The 18,444-nt window shown below is 37.3% G+C and overlaps 1 protein-coding gene across 3 annotated transcripts in view; it reads right to left on the bottom strand.

Annotated features, from left to right (window-relative positions):
* The window catches only part of NBEAL1 (neurobeachin like 1), a 116,208-nt gene that overhangs the window by 19,775 nt on the left and 77,989 nt on the right, over window positions 1–18,444 (bottom strand). For all 3 annotated transcript variants that reach the window (XM_087885143.1, XM_087885142.1, XM_087885140.1), the window contains 15 exons: window positions 17,849–18,002; window positions 16,665–16,793; window positions 14,943–15,248; window positions 14,714–14,863; window positions 11,769–11,926; window positions 10,779–10,903; window positions 9,465–9,591; window positions 8,384–8,532; window positions 5,402–5,535; window positions 4,711–4,812; window positions 4,106–4,201; window positions 3,881–4,005; window positions 2,941–3,081; window positions 2,082–2,212; window positions 1,351–1,460 (listed from right to left, as the gene is read on the bottom strand). In XM_087885143.1, coding sequence (XP_087741269.1) covers window positions 1,351–1,460; window positions 2,082–2,212; window positions 2,941–3,081; window positions 3,881–4,005; window positions 4,106–4,201; window positions 4,711–4,812; window positions 5,402–5,535; window positions 8,384–8,532; window positions 9,465–9,591; window positions 10,779–10,903; window positions 11,769–11,926; window positions 14,714–14,863; window positions 14,943–15,248; window positions 16,665–16,793; window positions 17,849–18,002 — 2,137 coding nt within the window. The remainder of the gene's footprint in view (window positions 1–1,350; window positions 1,461–2,081; window positions 2,213–2,940; window positions 3,082–3,880; window positions 4,006–4,105; window positions 4,202–4,710; window positions 4,813–5,401; window positions 5,536–8,383; window positions 8,533–9,464; window positions 9,592–10,778; window positions 10,904–11,768; window positions 11,927–14,713; window positions 14,864–14,942; window positions 15,249–16,664; window positions 16,794–17,848; window positions 18,003–18,444) is intronic.

Raw genomic sequence — 18,444 nt, 5'->3', positions numbered from 1 at the left:
AAATAAATAGATACCAGAAAAGTACAATTTAATTCAGCTGTAGTAAAACTTCTAAGGATAAGAATAACAACTTACATCGCAAAAAAAACTATAAAAAGATTTTTTCCAAAACATTTGGCCAGATTACCAGATACTATCTATAAAATTTTAGTAATTAAATATTTAATTACTAGCTGAAGGTGCTATCCATGGACCCAGATGGGTAGCTGTGCTTTGAAGAGCAATTACACAATAAGCAACATTGTGCTTGGGCCACCTAACTTTCAAATGTCATCTCTCAATATGGATTCTCTATCCATTCTCAGTCCAATCAGCTCTAAAGGCTTTCAAACAAAGAGTTATTAATGTGGCTACTTAAGATGATATTGCAGCACTTAAATGTGTCAAATGTCTGAAGCGGCTGGCTCAACACAAATCAGCCACCCAGTTAGAAAAATACCTGACAAATATATTACATGCTGCCTTAACATCTCAGAAGAGTTTTTTCTAGAGCTTGATTTGAACATTTGGACTCCATGATAAGACATCGGAGGTTTCATGGGATCCCAATTGAAGAAAGATTTTGGATTTGTGGAGCACCAGCCATTAAAGACACTGAAAACATTCTTGTCAACTGCAAATTGTACCCTCCAGAAACAGCCACTTATTTAGCCTTATTTAAAAACTAAAAAATATTCAAGCACCCAAGAGAAACACTCTAACTTATTGCAGGGAACAAACCTACAAATCATCAATAAGACTGCAGTCCTCATTTCAAAGGTCACCTCAAAGAGGAAAGGATACCTTGATTAAATTGGAATTAACTATAGGGGTGATGATATAGTATGAAGTTATGTTTTCTTCTTATTTATTTGCATTTTTGTGTCAGTTTTATATATCTGACACAGTCATTTGATACAATTAATTCTCTTCTTTTTCTATTTTACCTTCTATTATTTTATCTAACTTATTTATCTCCAATTTATCATGCCTCCTATATTTTATTCTGTTTTATCTCACTTCGCTGTATCATATCTCATTTTATTGTATTTTACTGTGGTTGATATTTATGTTTGATATGGTTGATTAATATAGTATATCATATTGTATCAAGAAGAATGAAGAGAGAAAGGCCACTGAAAATCATTTTACATGATTATGAATATTAGTGAATGCCATACTTTTAAAATTTTTAAAACTTATTTATTTGTATCCCGCATTTATTATTTTTACAAATTACTAAAGGCAGAAACATATTCAGCACACCTTCCTTTCATTTCCTGTCAACTTAGACATGTACTCTGATGGTCCTTTGTGCTAAACACACATTTTAAAATCTTACATTATCTCTCCAGAGGGATTATAACTCACCAATGCTTTCCTATGTTTGAAAATGAAGTCTTCTGGAGAATGTGCCCATTTTGGTAGGACAACATCATTTACCTCTTCTTTTGAAATCTGGAGTTGACCAAAATTGAAATCTGCAGATAAGACAAAAGGGTTTCAGGTGCAATTAAGATGATAAAATGTTTCAGAAAATATCAGAAGTTATTGTTTTCTAAGCCAGATACCACTGAAGGAAAAGATGACAGAAGAAAAGCAGTTAATCAGGAAAATCAATGTCTCACATATTTATTTTAAATAGAACCAAATTATGTAATAGAATAACAGTATTTGTAATAATATGGCAAAAGTGTAATTTAGGAATTTTTGTATGATAAATCAGATTTTCTATTCATTCTGTAATCACAGGATCAGAACATTAGCCAATGTGTTGCAGGAGAAGAGCAGGCAAAACTGGGGGTGGGCGGGGTGAGGGTGTAGAGAGAGAGCAGAGTAAAATGCAGCATCAGTTTAGAGTCTTTGCGTTGCCACAAGAGAACTACGTCTAGCCCCCACCCCCTCCTGAATTCTGTTGACTCTTATCTAGTGCCAGTTTAGTGCTGGTGTTAGTTAACTAGATTCTTGTATATAAGCTTCAATAAATCATTTATGCTGCAATCCACATGAATGGTCCTGATTATTTGCACCTGACAGTGTTACTTAAACCTCAAAAGCGATTCCATTGTTCTGTGCAGTTTATTATTGATTTAACTTCTTACGATTTTGATTCTCTAAGAACTCTGGCAAGTAGAAAAATTCTGGGATTAGCTCATTCACATCATTTGGATTATCCATGAGAGCTTGCCAAGTAGCATGAATGGAATGGAACTGTCGATCCGCGCAGTCAAATCTGCAGAGAGAAAATACACAGGCAAACTCCCCAAATTACACATCAGTATTTCCACTAAAATTCCATTTAAATAATGGAATTGCACTTAACTTTAGCTCAGTGCTCTTCCTATCAAATCAAATATGAATGCAATTTTTAAAAAAGTAATATACCTACTTATTGGGATAACAATGCATATCTGGAGCTACACATCATTTGCACACATTCCTGCATCACATTTGAACTAGAACACAAAACTTGTTCATTCAAGAACTCTATTTAGCTATTAGCATATAAATGAAGCTCTGGACAGCAACAAATTGCATGGAGGAAGTCTATGCGTGGCCATTACAAAACTTGGTGGGAAATTTGGATATCTCCAAGATGCTAAGATTACATGGCAAAGTATCAGAAGTTAAACATCTTATAATTACACTTTTTAATATTGTAAGCCACACAGAATTATCCTGTGGTAAGATGAGCGACCAATAAATTTTATAAACAAATAAATAATATTTTTGTTTTATTGGAAAGAAGCCTTTTTTTTTTTGCTTCCTTTACTCAAAAGATCTATTGTGTTTGCGGCTCCTCTGAATTACATGCAAGTGGGCTTCTTTTCTGAGAAATAACCATCTCTACCCTAAGTATGTGAAGAAATGATACCTTGTTCACTTTCAAGGAAAATAATACATGCTGCAATTCAGCCATTAAGCCAACAACAGAAATTGGTACATCGCTTAATATCATACCTCCCACTCTGAAGCTGGATATGCAAAGTGGTAAAAGGTTCAACCCGAATAAGGTAATGCATGACCCCAGCTGCATTGGAGTAGTGAGTCCCATAGTGAAACTTGTCAATAATTCCAAGGGGGTCTTCAAAGTTATCATATCTTAAAAAGCAAAACAGAAAAATAACTGTGAATATTTTGGTATTTATTGTTTTATTTACTCTGAGAAGTTATATTAGTATCATTTACCATCTGAGAATGAAGAACACTCAGAGTTCTTCATTCATAATAGACAAGAAGAATCTGGGAGCTGATCAATCAAGTTTTTCTTTTTTTAACTAGGCTGGGCTTGAAACACTAAAGTAAATCAGTATAAATCAGTATGACTATATAGCGAATAAGCACCATATGGGTGAGTTGTTGAAAAGCAAGGAAAACAATAAGTGATGGAAAAAATAGAATTTTTGCACTGAAAATATTTTATACAACAATTTTACATTTTCTATACTAATAAAGAGTACAAAGATTCTGCATATCATCAAAAGAATTTCTTTCAATTCAATTTTTTTTAAGCATTCATATACACCAACTTCACAATGCTTCCTCAACTGGGCTTTTCTAAGGCGACATGCAACCCCATATTCTCAATGATAAACAACCATTATTATAGCAATATAGCTATCAACTTCCTTTTTTGTCATAGTTTTATTACTGCTTATTTCCCTCCACATCCAATAACTATGCCTCAGTTTTACACATCTGAAAGGGCTGTGACAATTTAAAATGCTCTTATCCTAAATCTGCCTATCAATGAATACTTAAACAGCTTTCTTCAATTCTTCACTACCATCTGAATAATAAATTCCACTTACTAGACGGAAGAGTAGAACAAGCGCAAACATTAAGAAGAAGCAGATCCATTATAAGGATATCAATTAAATGATTATTTCAAAAGAAATACCTTTCCTTTACAGCTCTCACATTCTTTTCATTCGCTACACCAATAGGTTTAGACAAATCCCGAAACACTGCAGGATTATTCAAATCCAATTCTTCTGAAGTATAATCCTGCAGAATCCATGGAAACTGGAACAAAAAGGAGAACATTCTTCAAATCTCACATTTGTTTTTTGATAAAATATAATATTATGTCTAGTTAGAAACAAAGGACATAAATAATACTTACAACAGGATATTGTGCAAGATCATTGTAGGTTCGTCCTGCCATAGTATTTAACTGAATGAGGTAATCAAAATTGGATATTTCCCTGTTCACCCATTTCTAAATAAAGAAAACCCAATGTTGAAGCTAATGTTGTGTAAAAAGAGTTAGTGATGTATTTTAGTATAATTCAAGCAAACAAAACGGTAAATTTAAAGCAGCATTCATGTTTATTCAGATTTTTATGCCACCCTACTCCTACAACCCATATAGAACTAGAACCATATAACCATGAAAATTATTATTTTTTAATCATATTATTGTTGCTTTCCTATATAATCCAACAAATAGGACTTGCAGCAGAATGCTCCATTTAGGATGAGGTTGTGTAAAATAAAGCTAATATTAGTTTTGTCCTATATACATCACAAGTTAAAGTTTATTGTACTCTTCAAGTGACAAATTGTTTTTAATAGAGAATAGAAGCAGAAATAGAAGTTATCGTTTAAATATTACATTTATCTGTATTTTTAAAATTAGCTCTGACACCAGCTGAGGGAGCTATTATTCCAAGCAAAAAGAGACATGAATTATTTTTAATGTTCCCACCATTCAGCTTATTATCCTACCTGAGTCAATCCAGAAGTTTTGAATAATTCTTGGGGAGATCTGGTTCCACTAATATTTTGAGAACACAGAGACAGAATTCGACTATATACTCTGTTTCTTGTCTACAATGAAGAAATACATAGGTTAATTTATTGAATAACATCATCAGAATTTCCCTATTTTCACATTTGGGCTTGCTGTTTTGGCAACCTGATTGTGGGGCTAATCCATGCAATTCAATTTATCATTTTACTGTAATAAATTCTCATGCATTTCAATAAATGCTACCACATTATTTAAAGGAATTTTGCCTCAACATTTATCATCTCCAGCAACGATGGTCCGCTACACTAAGCGTTGAAGAAGGGTATATGCTAAAGGAAGATGTTAAAACCAATGTTGGTTTTCTTTTAAGCATACCTGCATAAAACATGGTATTTGAACTAGATATTTTGGCTTTCATTATTAAATATGTCAGCTGATCACAAAAATAAGTTAAATATGCACCTAAAATCCTAATATGAAACAAAAGTACTCAATTACTTCACCATCCAAGCTGGGTTCATTTTTAGCACAGTCAGGAATATTATTGAATTGAACCCATTCATCTGTTCACAAGAGATCACTGGCCAAAGTCACCCAGTAATGAAAATGACGTTTTAGGGATTTCTCTCAAGGTATTCTGCACAAGAAACGTCTAAAATTACATACCTCCTTTTTAAAGTTAAGGAAATAATTAGTCTGGTCAATAAAGAAGATCTCCAAAGCCGACCTCCTCAGATTATAACGGCGTAAATGAATCTCTCGAATTTGAGAAAGAGGCCATTTAAAATCAAAACCTATACCTGGATATAGAAGAAGAATTTCAGTTTATTCTTAACTATATTCAAAAAGTAGGTATATGATAATTATGAAAGTCAAGAAGGTCTGGTAATATGATTGGAAAAGTAAAAAATGCCAATTGGAATCAGCCAAAATAGAAATCTTGCTAAAAATAGTAGCAAGACTAAGCAACCAGAGGCGTCAGGATCATTTCATTTCAAACTACCCTTTTATACAGTAGTTCCCTGTCACTGAAAGTCAATAGTAACATTTATCAACAATTCAGTTATGAAACAAGATATGAAATAAACAAGAACTGTAGTATAAGTTCTAAAATAGCTGTAATCTGTTATACAAAAAAGAACAAACGAAAAATAAATTTGCCCCAATAACCTCCCCCCAGTCCCCTCCAAAGAACTTATACACCCATAAAGCAGATAAAGGCAAGCTGAAGTATGAGACTGCATTGTGAGAGGCTGGAAAAAGGGTGGGGAGCACTTTCAAACTGCCTTCTTATAAATGGACGTTTACCATGGCAGCCATTTTGAGAAATGTCAGATCCCTCAAATCATCAACCAAACAAGATTTAGGATCCCCAGAACCAGAGGAAAGTTGGGCAATCAGCAATATTTTTCTCCACTGCAATGCAAATGGAGATTCTAGATTATCAAGCAATTGAAATCTTTCTTCCAGAAATTCATTCCAGTGTGAAGGAGGATATGTAGCCAAGTAACTACAGGTAGTCCTTGACTTGTGAACACAATTGTGCCCAAACTTTTTGTTGCTAAGTGAAACATTTGTTAAGTGAATTTTGGCCCATTTTATGACCTTTCTTGCCACACGTTAGGTGAATTACTGCAGTTGTTATTAGTAACATGGTTGTTAAGTGAATCTGGCTTCCCCATTGACTTTGTCTGTTTGTTTGTTTGTTGACTTTGACTTTGTTTGTCAGAAGGTCACAAAAGGGGATCACGTGACCCTGGGACACTGCCACGGTCATAAATATGAGTCAGTTGCCAAGCACCTGAATTTTGATTCCATGGAGATGGGGATTCTGTAATAGTTGTAACTGTGAAAAACTGCACTTTTTCAGTGCCATTGTAACTTTGAATGTCACTAAATGAATAGTTATAACTCAAGGATTACCTATTACCTATAATTAGTGTTGGCTAATTATCGTCCAGTCTCCAACCTTCGCTTTGTTGCGAAGGTTGTTGAGAGTGTGGTAGCACGACAGCTCCCTCAGTACCTGGATGAATCGGCTTATCTGGATCCGTTCCAGTCGGGCTTCAGGCCTGGGTACAGCACGGAAACGGCATTGGTCGCATTGGTTGATGATCTCTGGAGGGCTTGGAACAGGGGTTGTTCCTCTGTCCTGGTCCTATTAGACCTCTCAGCGGCTTTTGATACCATCAGCCATGGTATCATGCTGCACCGGCTGGAAGAGTTAGGGGTGGGGGGCACCGTGTTGCGGTGGTTCTCCTCCTTTCTCTCCGACCGGTCACAGTCTGTGTTGGCAGGGGGGCAGAGGTCGACCCCGAGGCCCCTTGTATGTGGGGTGCCACAAGGGTCGGTCCTCTCGCCCCTTCTGTTCAACATTTATGTGAAGCCGCTGGGTGAGATCATCCGTGGTTTTGGGGTGAAGTACCATCAGTACGCTGATGACACTCAGCTGTACATCTCCACCCCGCACCACCCCAATGATGCCCTTGAAGTGATATCCCGGTGCCTGGAGGCTGTACGGATCTGGATGGGGAGAAACAGACTCAGGCTCAACCCATCCAAGACCGAGTGGCTGTGGTTTCCGACATCCCGATATAGTCACTTGGTGCCATCACTGAAAATTGGGGGCAAGTCGTTGGCCCCCACTGAGAGGGTCGCAACTTGGGTGTCCTCCTGGACTCACAGCTGTCTTTAGAAGGGCATTTGACAGCTGTGGCCAGGAGGGCATTTTATCAGGTTCGCCTGATTTGCCAGTTGCGTCCCTTTCTGAATCAGGACTCGTTAAATACAATCACTCATGCCCTCGTCACTTCCCGCCTGGACTACTGAAATGCTCTCTACATGGGGCTCCCCTTGAGGAGCACCCGGAGGCTCCAGCTGGTCCAGAATGCGGCCGCGCGGCTGGTTATGGGAGCAACGTGGCGCTCCCATGTGACCCCCCCTCCTGCGCGAGCTGCACTGGCTCCCAGTGGTCTTCCGGGTGCGCTTCAAGGTTTTGGTTACCACCTTTAGAGTGCTCCATGGCCTAGGACCAGGGTATTTACGAGACCGCCTTCTGCCACCAGTAGCCTCTCACCGACCAGTACGCTCCCATTGAGAGGGGCTTCTTAGGGTGCCGTCGGTCAAACAGTGTCGACTGGCGGCCCTCAGCGGAACAGCCTTCTCTGTGGGAGCACCTGCCATCTGGAACAAGCTCCCCCCGGAGATATGGAGGATTACAGACAAGAGCGCTTTCTGCCGTGCCCTCAAAACATTCCTATTTCAGCAGGCCGGCCTGGCCTAACCTCTTTTTAAACTGTTTTTAAATTTTTTAAATTTTAAATTTGTCTTATAAATTTGGGGTGTTTTAAATTTTGTTTTTCTGGGCCAAATTATTTAATTGTATTTTAATGGTTTTTTAACATTTGTATTATATGTATTTTATCTTTTGGCTGTTCACTGCCCTGAGTCCTTCGGGAGTAGGGCGGTATACAAATTTAATAAATAAATAAATAAATAAATAAATAAATAAATAAATAAATAAATAAATAAATAAATAAATAAATAAATAAATAATAATAATAATAATAATAATAATAATAATAATAATAATAATAATAATAATAATATACAACACAGAATGGTGCAACAGAAGTCCAAAGGTCTTACCTTCTTCTTTTTCAATGCTGCCATCATAGAAGTAAATGTGTTGTGTAGTGACCTCCAGCCTGCCAGATATTATATTCATTATTGTAATAAGTTCACAGTCTTCTGAGAGCACAAGTTTTTCTTTTTGACCCTGCTCTTCCTTTTCATCCCTGAAGCAGAAATATCAAATGATAGGCTTGATTAGCTGGATAATACAAAAATTACCCAAAAAAAGCATCAGCATTTCTTATACAATAATCAGTATTTGAACCTCTTAAAGATATCTTATATACAGTAAATGATCCACCACTAAGTACTAATTAATAAGAAGCCTGATTAGTCTCAAGTAGGATTTGCAATGTTTTTGATCTATACCTTAAACAAATGACAAGAGAGAGAAAACACTTCTTAAGAAGAGAAAATCGTGAAAGTTTGATCCTGTAACAAATTTCTCGTTTCTAAGTTATGAACAGTGAGAACTTATTTATCACACAAGAGATGCTAAACGTAATTCCTAAAATATATTTTATTTAGATCTTTTATCTAATTAGAAGAAAATATAGTTTGAGCAAGTGGTTCTTGAAATAAAGTATCTGCATATAAGAATAAAGTAAAAGGATAGGCAGTTGTAAGTAAGTAAATAAATAAATAAATGTTGTGTTTGAACTTGCTTAGCAGAAGAGATGTGGTATTAGTCTATATTTACTATCTATGGCCAATGTAAAAAAATGACAAAGGATATTATATTTAATTTTTTAAACTATTATTTTTAAAAATCATGATATGAAGCATTAAAAGTATTTGTTTCATTAACAATCTGTTTTCTTATTAGTAGTTTTTAAATATTTTGAAATATTTTTTTGGATTGAAACAAATTTTGATCTATCAGAATGCAGCTAACTTTGAACATTCTAACCATCAAATTAGGTGGACTGTTTCATTCCAAGTTTAAAAAGAAAGATATTTCCATTTCATGCATATTCATGTCTGAATTTGAATGTGGAGACATGTTAAAAAGAAAATCCTGATGAGCATGCCCACAATATGTTGCAGCCATACTCTTTGGAATCTGATTCTGAATTCACATACTCGTTCTACATACATATTTGTACTGGATGTTGGATCTTCATCTGGCAGTTCAAGTATATCATCTTCCATATCACTGACTTTTACTTGCTTCACTGCCTCCAGAAGCAAAGCTTCCCTTGATGGTGGCATCTGTAATACTCCTTGAAAGATGAATTGAGAATATTCAATTAAATAAATCAACTTAATTTTACACTCTAATAGAGCATCTATCTCAATGAATAAAATAAACATGAAGAACATTGAATTAAATGAATAAATGAGTAAAATAAACATGAAAAACTCATAGAACTAAGGAGAAATTTCCTGACAATTAGAACAATTAATCAATGGAACAACTTGCCTCCAGAAATTGTGGGTGCTCCAACATTGGAGGATTTTAAGAAGAGACTGGACAACCATTTGTCTGAAATGGTATAGGGACTCCTGCTTGAGTAGGGGGTTGGATAGAAGACCTCCAAGATCTCTTCCAATTCTGTTATTCTATAACATTGGCATCAATGCAATGTTCTCTCTGCACATGCAGAAAGGATTATTGAACTAGCTGAAGCGCTTTTTGTATTCCTCCACATATATGTCTTTAAGAGAAGTTACTTAGCAGAGCTTTGTAGACTACAATATTGTATTGTCAATGCTTGCTCATCTGCATTCTTACTCATAGCCATTAAGATAAGAGACAACATGGGCTCCCTAATCTAACATCCTCTAAGAGGAGGGAGAACAATAACAATAACTACCTAAGAACAATCTTCACACAAAAGAAGGGTCACTTAATATTTGCAGGTGCTGCCTGCTAGAGATTGGCAAAAGCTACCAGATAACCCCTCTCTTTTAAGAATGTTGTTGTTAGACCCAAAGTTCTGGGAAGACACCGATAATTACTGGCTTTGGGGTCCAACCACTGCCATTCTTGAGGATTGAGGTTCCTAACATATTGAAAGGATGTAGATTAGCATACTCTTCTATGTTAACTCTCTTAATTAATTCTAATTTACTTCGATTTCATTCAATAAAATCATTCTGCGTTATTTCACACTGGCTTGAACTATTTCCTTCAAATCCTATAAAAACCTATTGGTTTCTGTTTGTCTACTGGGCTACCAATACAATAGAAAAATTCATATAAATCACATGATTCTATTTATATTATATTGTAATTTTAGCGTATAAGCAAAAAGAGATTTGCTCAGAAAAGGAACACTTTTAACACGAACAGAAAATAGAATTTTCTATACACGAAAGAAATTAAAAAGTTCAGTGAGAAATCAGGATTGAATATTTTAAAGAGCTAAATCAATAGCTAACAAGTATCACAGCCAATTCGCCTCACCTAGATTATCCCTCAGGGCACTGGCATCCTGGTGAGAGTTGAAATTGTAATTTTGCATTAATTTTAGCCTCATTCGTGAATAATTTTCCACATTTGAAAGTTTCCAGTGAGTGAGATTCGGCTTCCTGATGAAAGGAATATACCAAAAGAAATTGAACAAGATTAGACATGTGATGTTACTGTTTGTACTGAAAAGAACGAGAAGACGTGAATACAAGATTTTTTTAAAAAAAAATGCAGCAATTAGATTTTCTTTTTCACAATTTTTTTCTCCATACTGTTCCAGGGGAAGCATGAAGATCCATCTAGTTGGGGGAAATAACCTGATTCCTTCTTATAGAAAATGAAGCTGAACTGGATCTCTTTGTTATAATAAAAACATATAGGGAATTTGAATTATCTCTGCCAACAGTTTAAAGCAATACCAAACCTCCCCCAAAAAGAGGAGGGGGTGTTAGACATTTTTATTGTGTGTGAAATCAAGGCTTCAACGGGAGTCACGAAATCTAATGGACTGACCATGATATCTCAAAGCAAAAGTGAGCAGAATTCCAGTTGGCAGGACCTGCTTTTTTCCCTTAGTTTAAGTTTAATCAACTGGAGAAAGAGAGAGAGGGAGACATGAATAAATTAAAAGGCAAGTTATAATATATAAATTATAACTTGAGCCCAGGAATTTGTTCCAGGTATCAGAAGTTGAGAATTTACTGTATGCTACCACAAGCAATATCATTTAAGCAGGAAGAGGAGAGTTATTTTGCTTATACTTTGGGTGAATATCAGGGAATGAACTATTGCCAAATTATTGCAAGTCAACAAACACTCCAACTTCTGCCCACCCTGGAAAACTAACCATGCTACCATCAGATCCCAAAATGTGCCACAAAAATTTCCAGGATTTTCTTTCTTTTTATTCTTCAGCCACATGCCTTGCTCCAGAAAAGGTAAAATATGCTTCAAGGAGAAAGAAAACATGCTGATTTCCCATACCGTTCAGCCCAGGGGCCTTGTTCACAGGTAAGGTAAAGTTTGGCAGCTCTCCACTGTCTCAGAGTTGTTGTGTGCTGATTATTTAACTGTTTTAGCATTCCATTGTAACGCATGTTCTCCTGCCGTGCCCTCCGGTTAAATGGCTCTACAAAAAATTCCTAGGGACAGAAACATAATAAATCTTAAAGAAGTGCTTAGGAAGGCTAGAATAAAGGACTTGAAAAACCTGTTGCATGAGAGCTTAAGTGTGATTGATGTTTTTTTTTGAATCATTAGCCAGATAAAAAATATTAACTTTGTGCATCACTGCTTACCAGTCCAAAAAAAAAAAAAAAAATGTACCCCAGGCAAACCTTTATATGAAAAATTGATTCCAACATCAGCCAAAGGAGAATTAATGTTAGATTTCCTTCTCTTCACTGTCAAAGATACAATATTGATAAAAGAGAAATGGTTGACACCATGTCCTACAGAATCCAGTCTCAAAATACAGGTAGTCCTCGACTTACAACAGTTCATTTAGTGACTATTTGAAGTTACAATGGCACAAAAAAAATACTTATGACCATTTTTTCACTTCTGACTGTTACATCCCCATGGTCATGTGATTTACATTCAGATGCTTGACAACTGCTCCATATATATATATATTTGTTTTCTCAGGTTTTCGCGGGTGTTTGTATGTAGGTCTTTGGTTATTCGGGTCTTCTCCCACGTAAAATTGGAAGTGTCTTGGCGACGTTTCGACGAAGTCTCATTCGTCATCTTCAGGCTGGTGTTCTCGGCTTCGTGCTTCCAGGAGCAATGTGAGATCGCAGCTGTCTCTTCCTTTTAACTGCTAGTGGGGGTATGAGCTGATTGGGTGGGAACTTGGCTGTGTTCTGATTGGGTGGAGGTGTATTCTGATTGGTTAGGGGCTTGGCTGTGCTCTGATTGGCTGGGGGTGTGTTCTGTTTGGGTGGGGGCTTGGTTGTGCTCAGCTTAGTCTGAGTTGCAGGGGGATTTGAGCTGGTGAGCTGCGTTGTTGTTGTTTGGCTTCGTGTTTGTGGCCGTGCGAGCTCTACATGGTGGGTGTCAGTCTGCTTCATGTATGGATTGGAGGGGTTTAAAGTGGCTAATGATGCAGCTGCTGTCTGGCTTCTGGTCCTTGGTCGTGGCTCATTATCAGTGTGGGTTTGAGTCTGCTTTCTGCGTGGATGTGTGATGGTGACATCAGGTGTGGCACTCGTGAGTGTGGGTCTGGTATCATTCGTCGTGTTAGGGACTCATTTGTCAATAAAAATCCAATGGCTCCCTAGGACACACTATATACCAGAAGAAAACACACACAAACCGCTATCTGCACGCACTCTCACACCACCACCCTGCCCAGATCAACTCTGTAGCCAAGACACTCATTTCCAGAACAAAACGCTTAGCTGACGAACAACACCTAAAAACCGAACTACACACCCTCACTAACGTACTCACATCCAATGGATTCCAAAGAAATAAGATCACCAACCTAATCCAAAAAGAAACCCCCACTAAAATCCAAGACAGAGAACAAGAAAACGGCAAGGCCCTCCTCCCATACATAAAAGGCACCACAGACAGAATAAGCAAAATCCTCCACAAACATAACATCAAGACAGCATTCTGCACAAACCGAAAAATATCCACCATCCTAAGGAACCCCAAAGACAAAATTGAGTTAGAAAATCAAGGAGTATATGAAATCCCATGCACCGCCTGCCCCACCACATACATCGGACAAACCAACAAACGAATAAGTGCACGCATAGAAGAACACAAGAACTCAGTCAGAAAAGAAGAACCAACTTCTTCCCTGGTCCAACACCTTAAAGCCACAGGACATGATATTGACTTTAAAAAGACCAGAACTATCGCCAAAACTGAACACTTTAACAACAGAATAATCAGAGAAGCCATCGAGATAGAAAAACGCCCACACAGCATGAACAAACGAGACGATACCTCCCGCCTACCAGCCATTTGGAAACCCGCCCTTATTGACAAACGAGTCCCTAACACGACGAATGACACCAGACCCACACTCACGAGTGCCACACCTGATGTCACCATCACACATCCACGCAGAAAGCAGACTCAAACCCACACTGATAATGAGCCACGACCAAGGACCAGAAGCCAGACAGCAGCTGCATCATTAGCCACTTTAAACCCCTCCAATCCATACATGAAGCAGACTGACACCCACCATGAAGAGCTCGCACGGCCACAAACACGAAGCCAAACAACAACAACGCAGCTCACCAGCTCAAATCCCCCTGCAACTCAGACTAAGCTGAGCACAACCAAGCCCCCACCCAAACAGAACACACCCCCAGCCAATCAGAGCACAGCCAAGCCCCTAACCAATCAGAACACACCTCTACCCAATCAGAACACAGCCAAGTTCCCACCCAATCAGCTCACACCCCCACTAGCAGTTAAAAGGAAGAGACAGCTGCGATCTCACATTGCTCCTGGAAGCACGAAGCCGAGAACACCAGCCTGAAGATGACGAATGAGACTTCGTCGAAACGTCGCCAAGACACTTCCAATTTTACGTGGGAGAAGACCCGAATAACCAAAGACCTACATACAAACACCCGCGAAAACCTGAGAAAACAAATATATATATATATATATATATATATATATATGATGGTTGCAGTGTCCTGAGGTCATGTGATCATATTGTGACCTTTTAACAAGCAATGACAATGGGGAAGCCAGATTCACTTAACAACCGTGTTATTAATTTAACAACTACAATGTTTCACTTAACAAATGTAGCAAGAAAGTCGTAAAATGGGGCAAAACTCAATTTAAAAATGTATCACTTAGTAACATATATTTTAGGCTCAATTGTGGTCATGTTAATCCTCACATGATTTTCTTGCTCAGGCAAACTCCTGAGAAAGTCACTCAGATTTTACCTGAAATTTGAGCTTGCTTTCTCCTCTCTCTCGTTCCCGTTTATGGATGTTGACCATTAGTGCCTCAAAGCAATCCTTCCAATATAGTGCCATATGTTCATGGCCATCACTGAAAATGCTGAGCTCGTACTGCTTCATATTAGGGATAATCTAGTTCATGAAGGATAAGAAGATTAACACACACTCTCCTTTTTGGAGAGAAAAAGCATTTTAAGAAATCACAACTTACATATTTAGCGATGTAAGCTTTCCATTCATCAGTTCTACAATAGTCCTGGAAGTCCTCAAAAAAGGAAGGGCTTCCATTAGTAGAAGGCAAGCAAGGCAAGTGCAAGTTCATGAACAGAAGGTCATATATTTTGGAAATAAGAGTTCGAACTAGAGGGATCAAGAAGGAGTAAGTTTCAGTCTTTTCTTGGATTGATCTGCTCAGGATGCCTTCCAGTTTTCCCAGCAGGTAACAGGATTCCGCTTGGTTGTCAAGTACTTTGGTCTGAAGGAGGGTGTTGAGCTTGGCTGCAGCCATTGCACAAACCTGGAGCAGGGGCAAATGGAAAGAAAAATAATACTCAACCAATACAGATAATTTAAGTTATACATTTTTCCCAAAAGGTATTTCAATTCTCCACTTGCATCTCTTCAAATCCCATACACTTTGGGGTCCTGGGACACATTTGAAATTTTGAGAGCATACTACAGGAACTATCATGAAATGCTTTTGATGATAGCCGTAGCCAATCACAAAACACTCATTTACTAGAAGACATACTAGTCACTGTGTTGAAGTCTTTCCAAGAGCATTACTGAATGCTGAAACTTCAGGTAGTATTTCAAGTTGATGCTTTGTTTTGCAGTTTGCTGTTTCTCATTTGATATCATTGTCCCAAAATAAATTAAGTAGAGCAGGAAGCATATTATTCCATTAATATGGCAAACTTACATTTGCCTTTCCTCTTTATAACTCAAGGCACTACACACTGGGTTCCCAAATATTCCTGACTTTCGGTTGGCTCAGGTCTTATTAATTGTTGTTATGATAACCATGAAAGCACAACTCAATAAAATTAAGACATATCAAAAGCATTTATTAGTGCATCCAAATTATATATTGATTTTTAGCATATTCTCAACATACAATGAATTGATTGTTTATTTATATTTATATTCAAGCCTTCTTCTGAAAAGTCTCGGAAATATATACAGCTTCTTCCTGAATCCTTTCAAAGTCTCTATGAGGAAGTTAGGCTAAAAAAAGACATTCTAAACTAATTATAAACTATGATTTACTATGAAGAAAATACTATAATGAAGCTTGGATTCACAATTTCTCCCTGGGTAGTTAGAATTAATATTAAGGACATTTATCATTTGAAATAAATCAGTGGCCTAAACAAAAGAAGGGGACCATGGTGTGTACAATGACATGTTCTAATCAGAGAAAGCAAAAGCTGGTATTTTTTTCCTAGATTGTATTTAGACATTCTCATACATTTATATATTGCTCAGTTATACTTTAAATCCATCCAGATACTAAAGTTCTCTTTTATTTGTGTATTAAGGGGGGGGGGAAGTAAAGTAAGGATGTTCAAGCCCCAAATTTGCCAGAAAGTATTTCTTTGCAAAAGAAAATCAAACTTTACCATATTTGTGCACAGAAACCTTCAATGTCAAGAGCCCTGGTGGCGCAGCAGACTAAAGTTATTAACATCAGCTGCCTGCAATTACTGCAAGTTCAAATCTCTCCAAGGCTCAAGGTTGACTCAGCCTTCCATCCTTTCTAAGGTAGGTAAAATGAGGACCCGGATTGTGGGGGCAATAAGCTGACTTTGTATAAATATACAAAAGTATGAAGGTATTGCTTAACGCATTGTAAGCCACCCTGAGTCTCCAGAGAAGGGCGGCATATAAATCAAATAAATCAAATCAAATCAAATCAAATAATGTAACACACCTGTAAATTATCTTGTCCAATGAATCCAAGAAGCAGCTGGATCTGTACTTGATAGAGCTTCATGTTTTCTGGGCCAGAAGAGTACCAGATTGACAAAGTATCCATGAGCGTCACCAGTTCTTCCAAAAGCTATGCAGAATTAAATCCAGAATTAAGACAAAAAAGTTCAGAATGTAAAGTGAGGAACATTGTATGCAAGGCCCATGACACAAGAAGGTATAATGTTCAATTATGTTATTTTAAAAATTTTCTATTCTCTCACAATTAAAACTACCTGATGATTGAGGAAAACTACTATAGAATTAGAATGACCTGAGTTTGATTATTTGGCAATGGGAGTATTTTGATAGATTTTACTATCATTTGTTGATGCTTAGAAGAGTTGGCAAATATTTTTTTATGTTAAACCCTTGCTAGAGAAAAGTGATCCTTATTTTTTTTCCACACCTGGATAAACTTTCGAAGGTGAAGAGTCACATGGTGTCGTGTCTGAAGCCAATGTGATAAAGCAGTGAGTACAGTATTGTTGGGCAGGGACTGAGGTGGCCTGAGATCGCTATCCATAATGGAAAATCATTGGGTAACTTTGCGGTCAATTGTTCTCCCTTACCCCTAAGAAGGAGGCAACAGTAAAATCACTTCCAAAAATGTTGCCAAGAAAGTGGCATGTATTTGTCTGGATAATCACAACAAATCAAGACTGACTTGCAGACACAGATCATAATTGGTATAGTCAGGTCTACTTATGAACAACCCTGTCACCTAAAAGGAGGGAGAAGGAAAAACTGGGAAAAGTATATGGGTGAAGCAATTCAACTGTTCATTTCACAGAAGCTTTGTAACTGGAAGGTAAATGTCAAGCAGAGAAGAGAAATTGCCAAACAGCAACATTTGTTATCAGTGTATAATTTCTTCCTCGCAGAATCTTTGATTAAATCGTAAAATGTATTTCTTGACTAATCCTAGAGTTTTTAAAACTTACACTTAAAAATTAAATTTGGAAAAATTATTCTTAGAAAATTTGCCAAATACTCCAATAATACTTGAGGGCAAATCCACGTAGATTTAAACTTAGCTTTTCAAATCAATTTCTTCTATTTTCAAAGAGGATGAAAATGTACTAAGCAATGGCACCTGATAATTGGCATCTTTCCAAAGCTTTTCCTATATAGTTTCATACTGACCTTTTCTGTCCAGAGTCTTGAATTCACGAGACCTTCTGCTTGCAGGAAATCCTGAACAATGAACAAGAGCCGGAAAGCATTTTCAGCATGCACTGGGAGGGATTTGGCTTCTCTTGTGTCAGTGACTGCCCACTCCAGCATCTTCTCTAGCAAACTAAGTTATAGAGAAACAGGTGGCACAAAATAAGCAACTTTTGTGAATTTTAATTACTGATGGAAAGGCAGCGGAACAACAGAGCTAAATCCAACGTTGTTATTATCTAACTTTTGCCACTGCAACCAACAAATTATATTCTGTGAAATAGCCTAGTTATGTTCTCAGTTGTTACACAAAGTCATGTTCTACCTTAATTTTCAAATCAATCACTCTGGATTGTCAAACTGAAGAGTTCCCAGAGGAAAGTCCCATTGTTTTAATGGGCTGCTTTTATCGAGCCAAAAAGCAGCTAGCCTCCTGTCTTTTTATACGAGCCTGAAACACCTGGCTCTGCCAGTTGCCCTTGCAACCCAATATGGAAATACCACACTGGAGGTGGCTATAAGATAAATAGCAGACCCCCATCTCACCCCATGCTTCTGGCTCCATCTTTTAATTC

The sequence above is a fragment of the Pantherophis guttatus genome, chromosome 1 (genome assembly GCF_059756535.1).
Source record: "Pantherophis guttatus breed Tessera chromosome 1, ASM5975653v1, whole genome shotgun sequence".
NCBI lineage: Eukaryota > Metazoa > Chordata > Lepidosauria > Squamata > Colubridae > Pantherophis > Pantherophis guttatus.
Note: the sequence above shows the minus strand (reverse complement) of the source record. Positions and strands in the feature narration are given on the sequence as shown.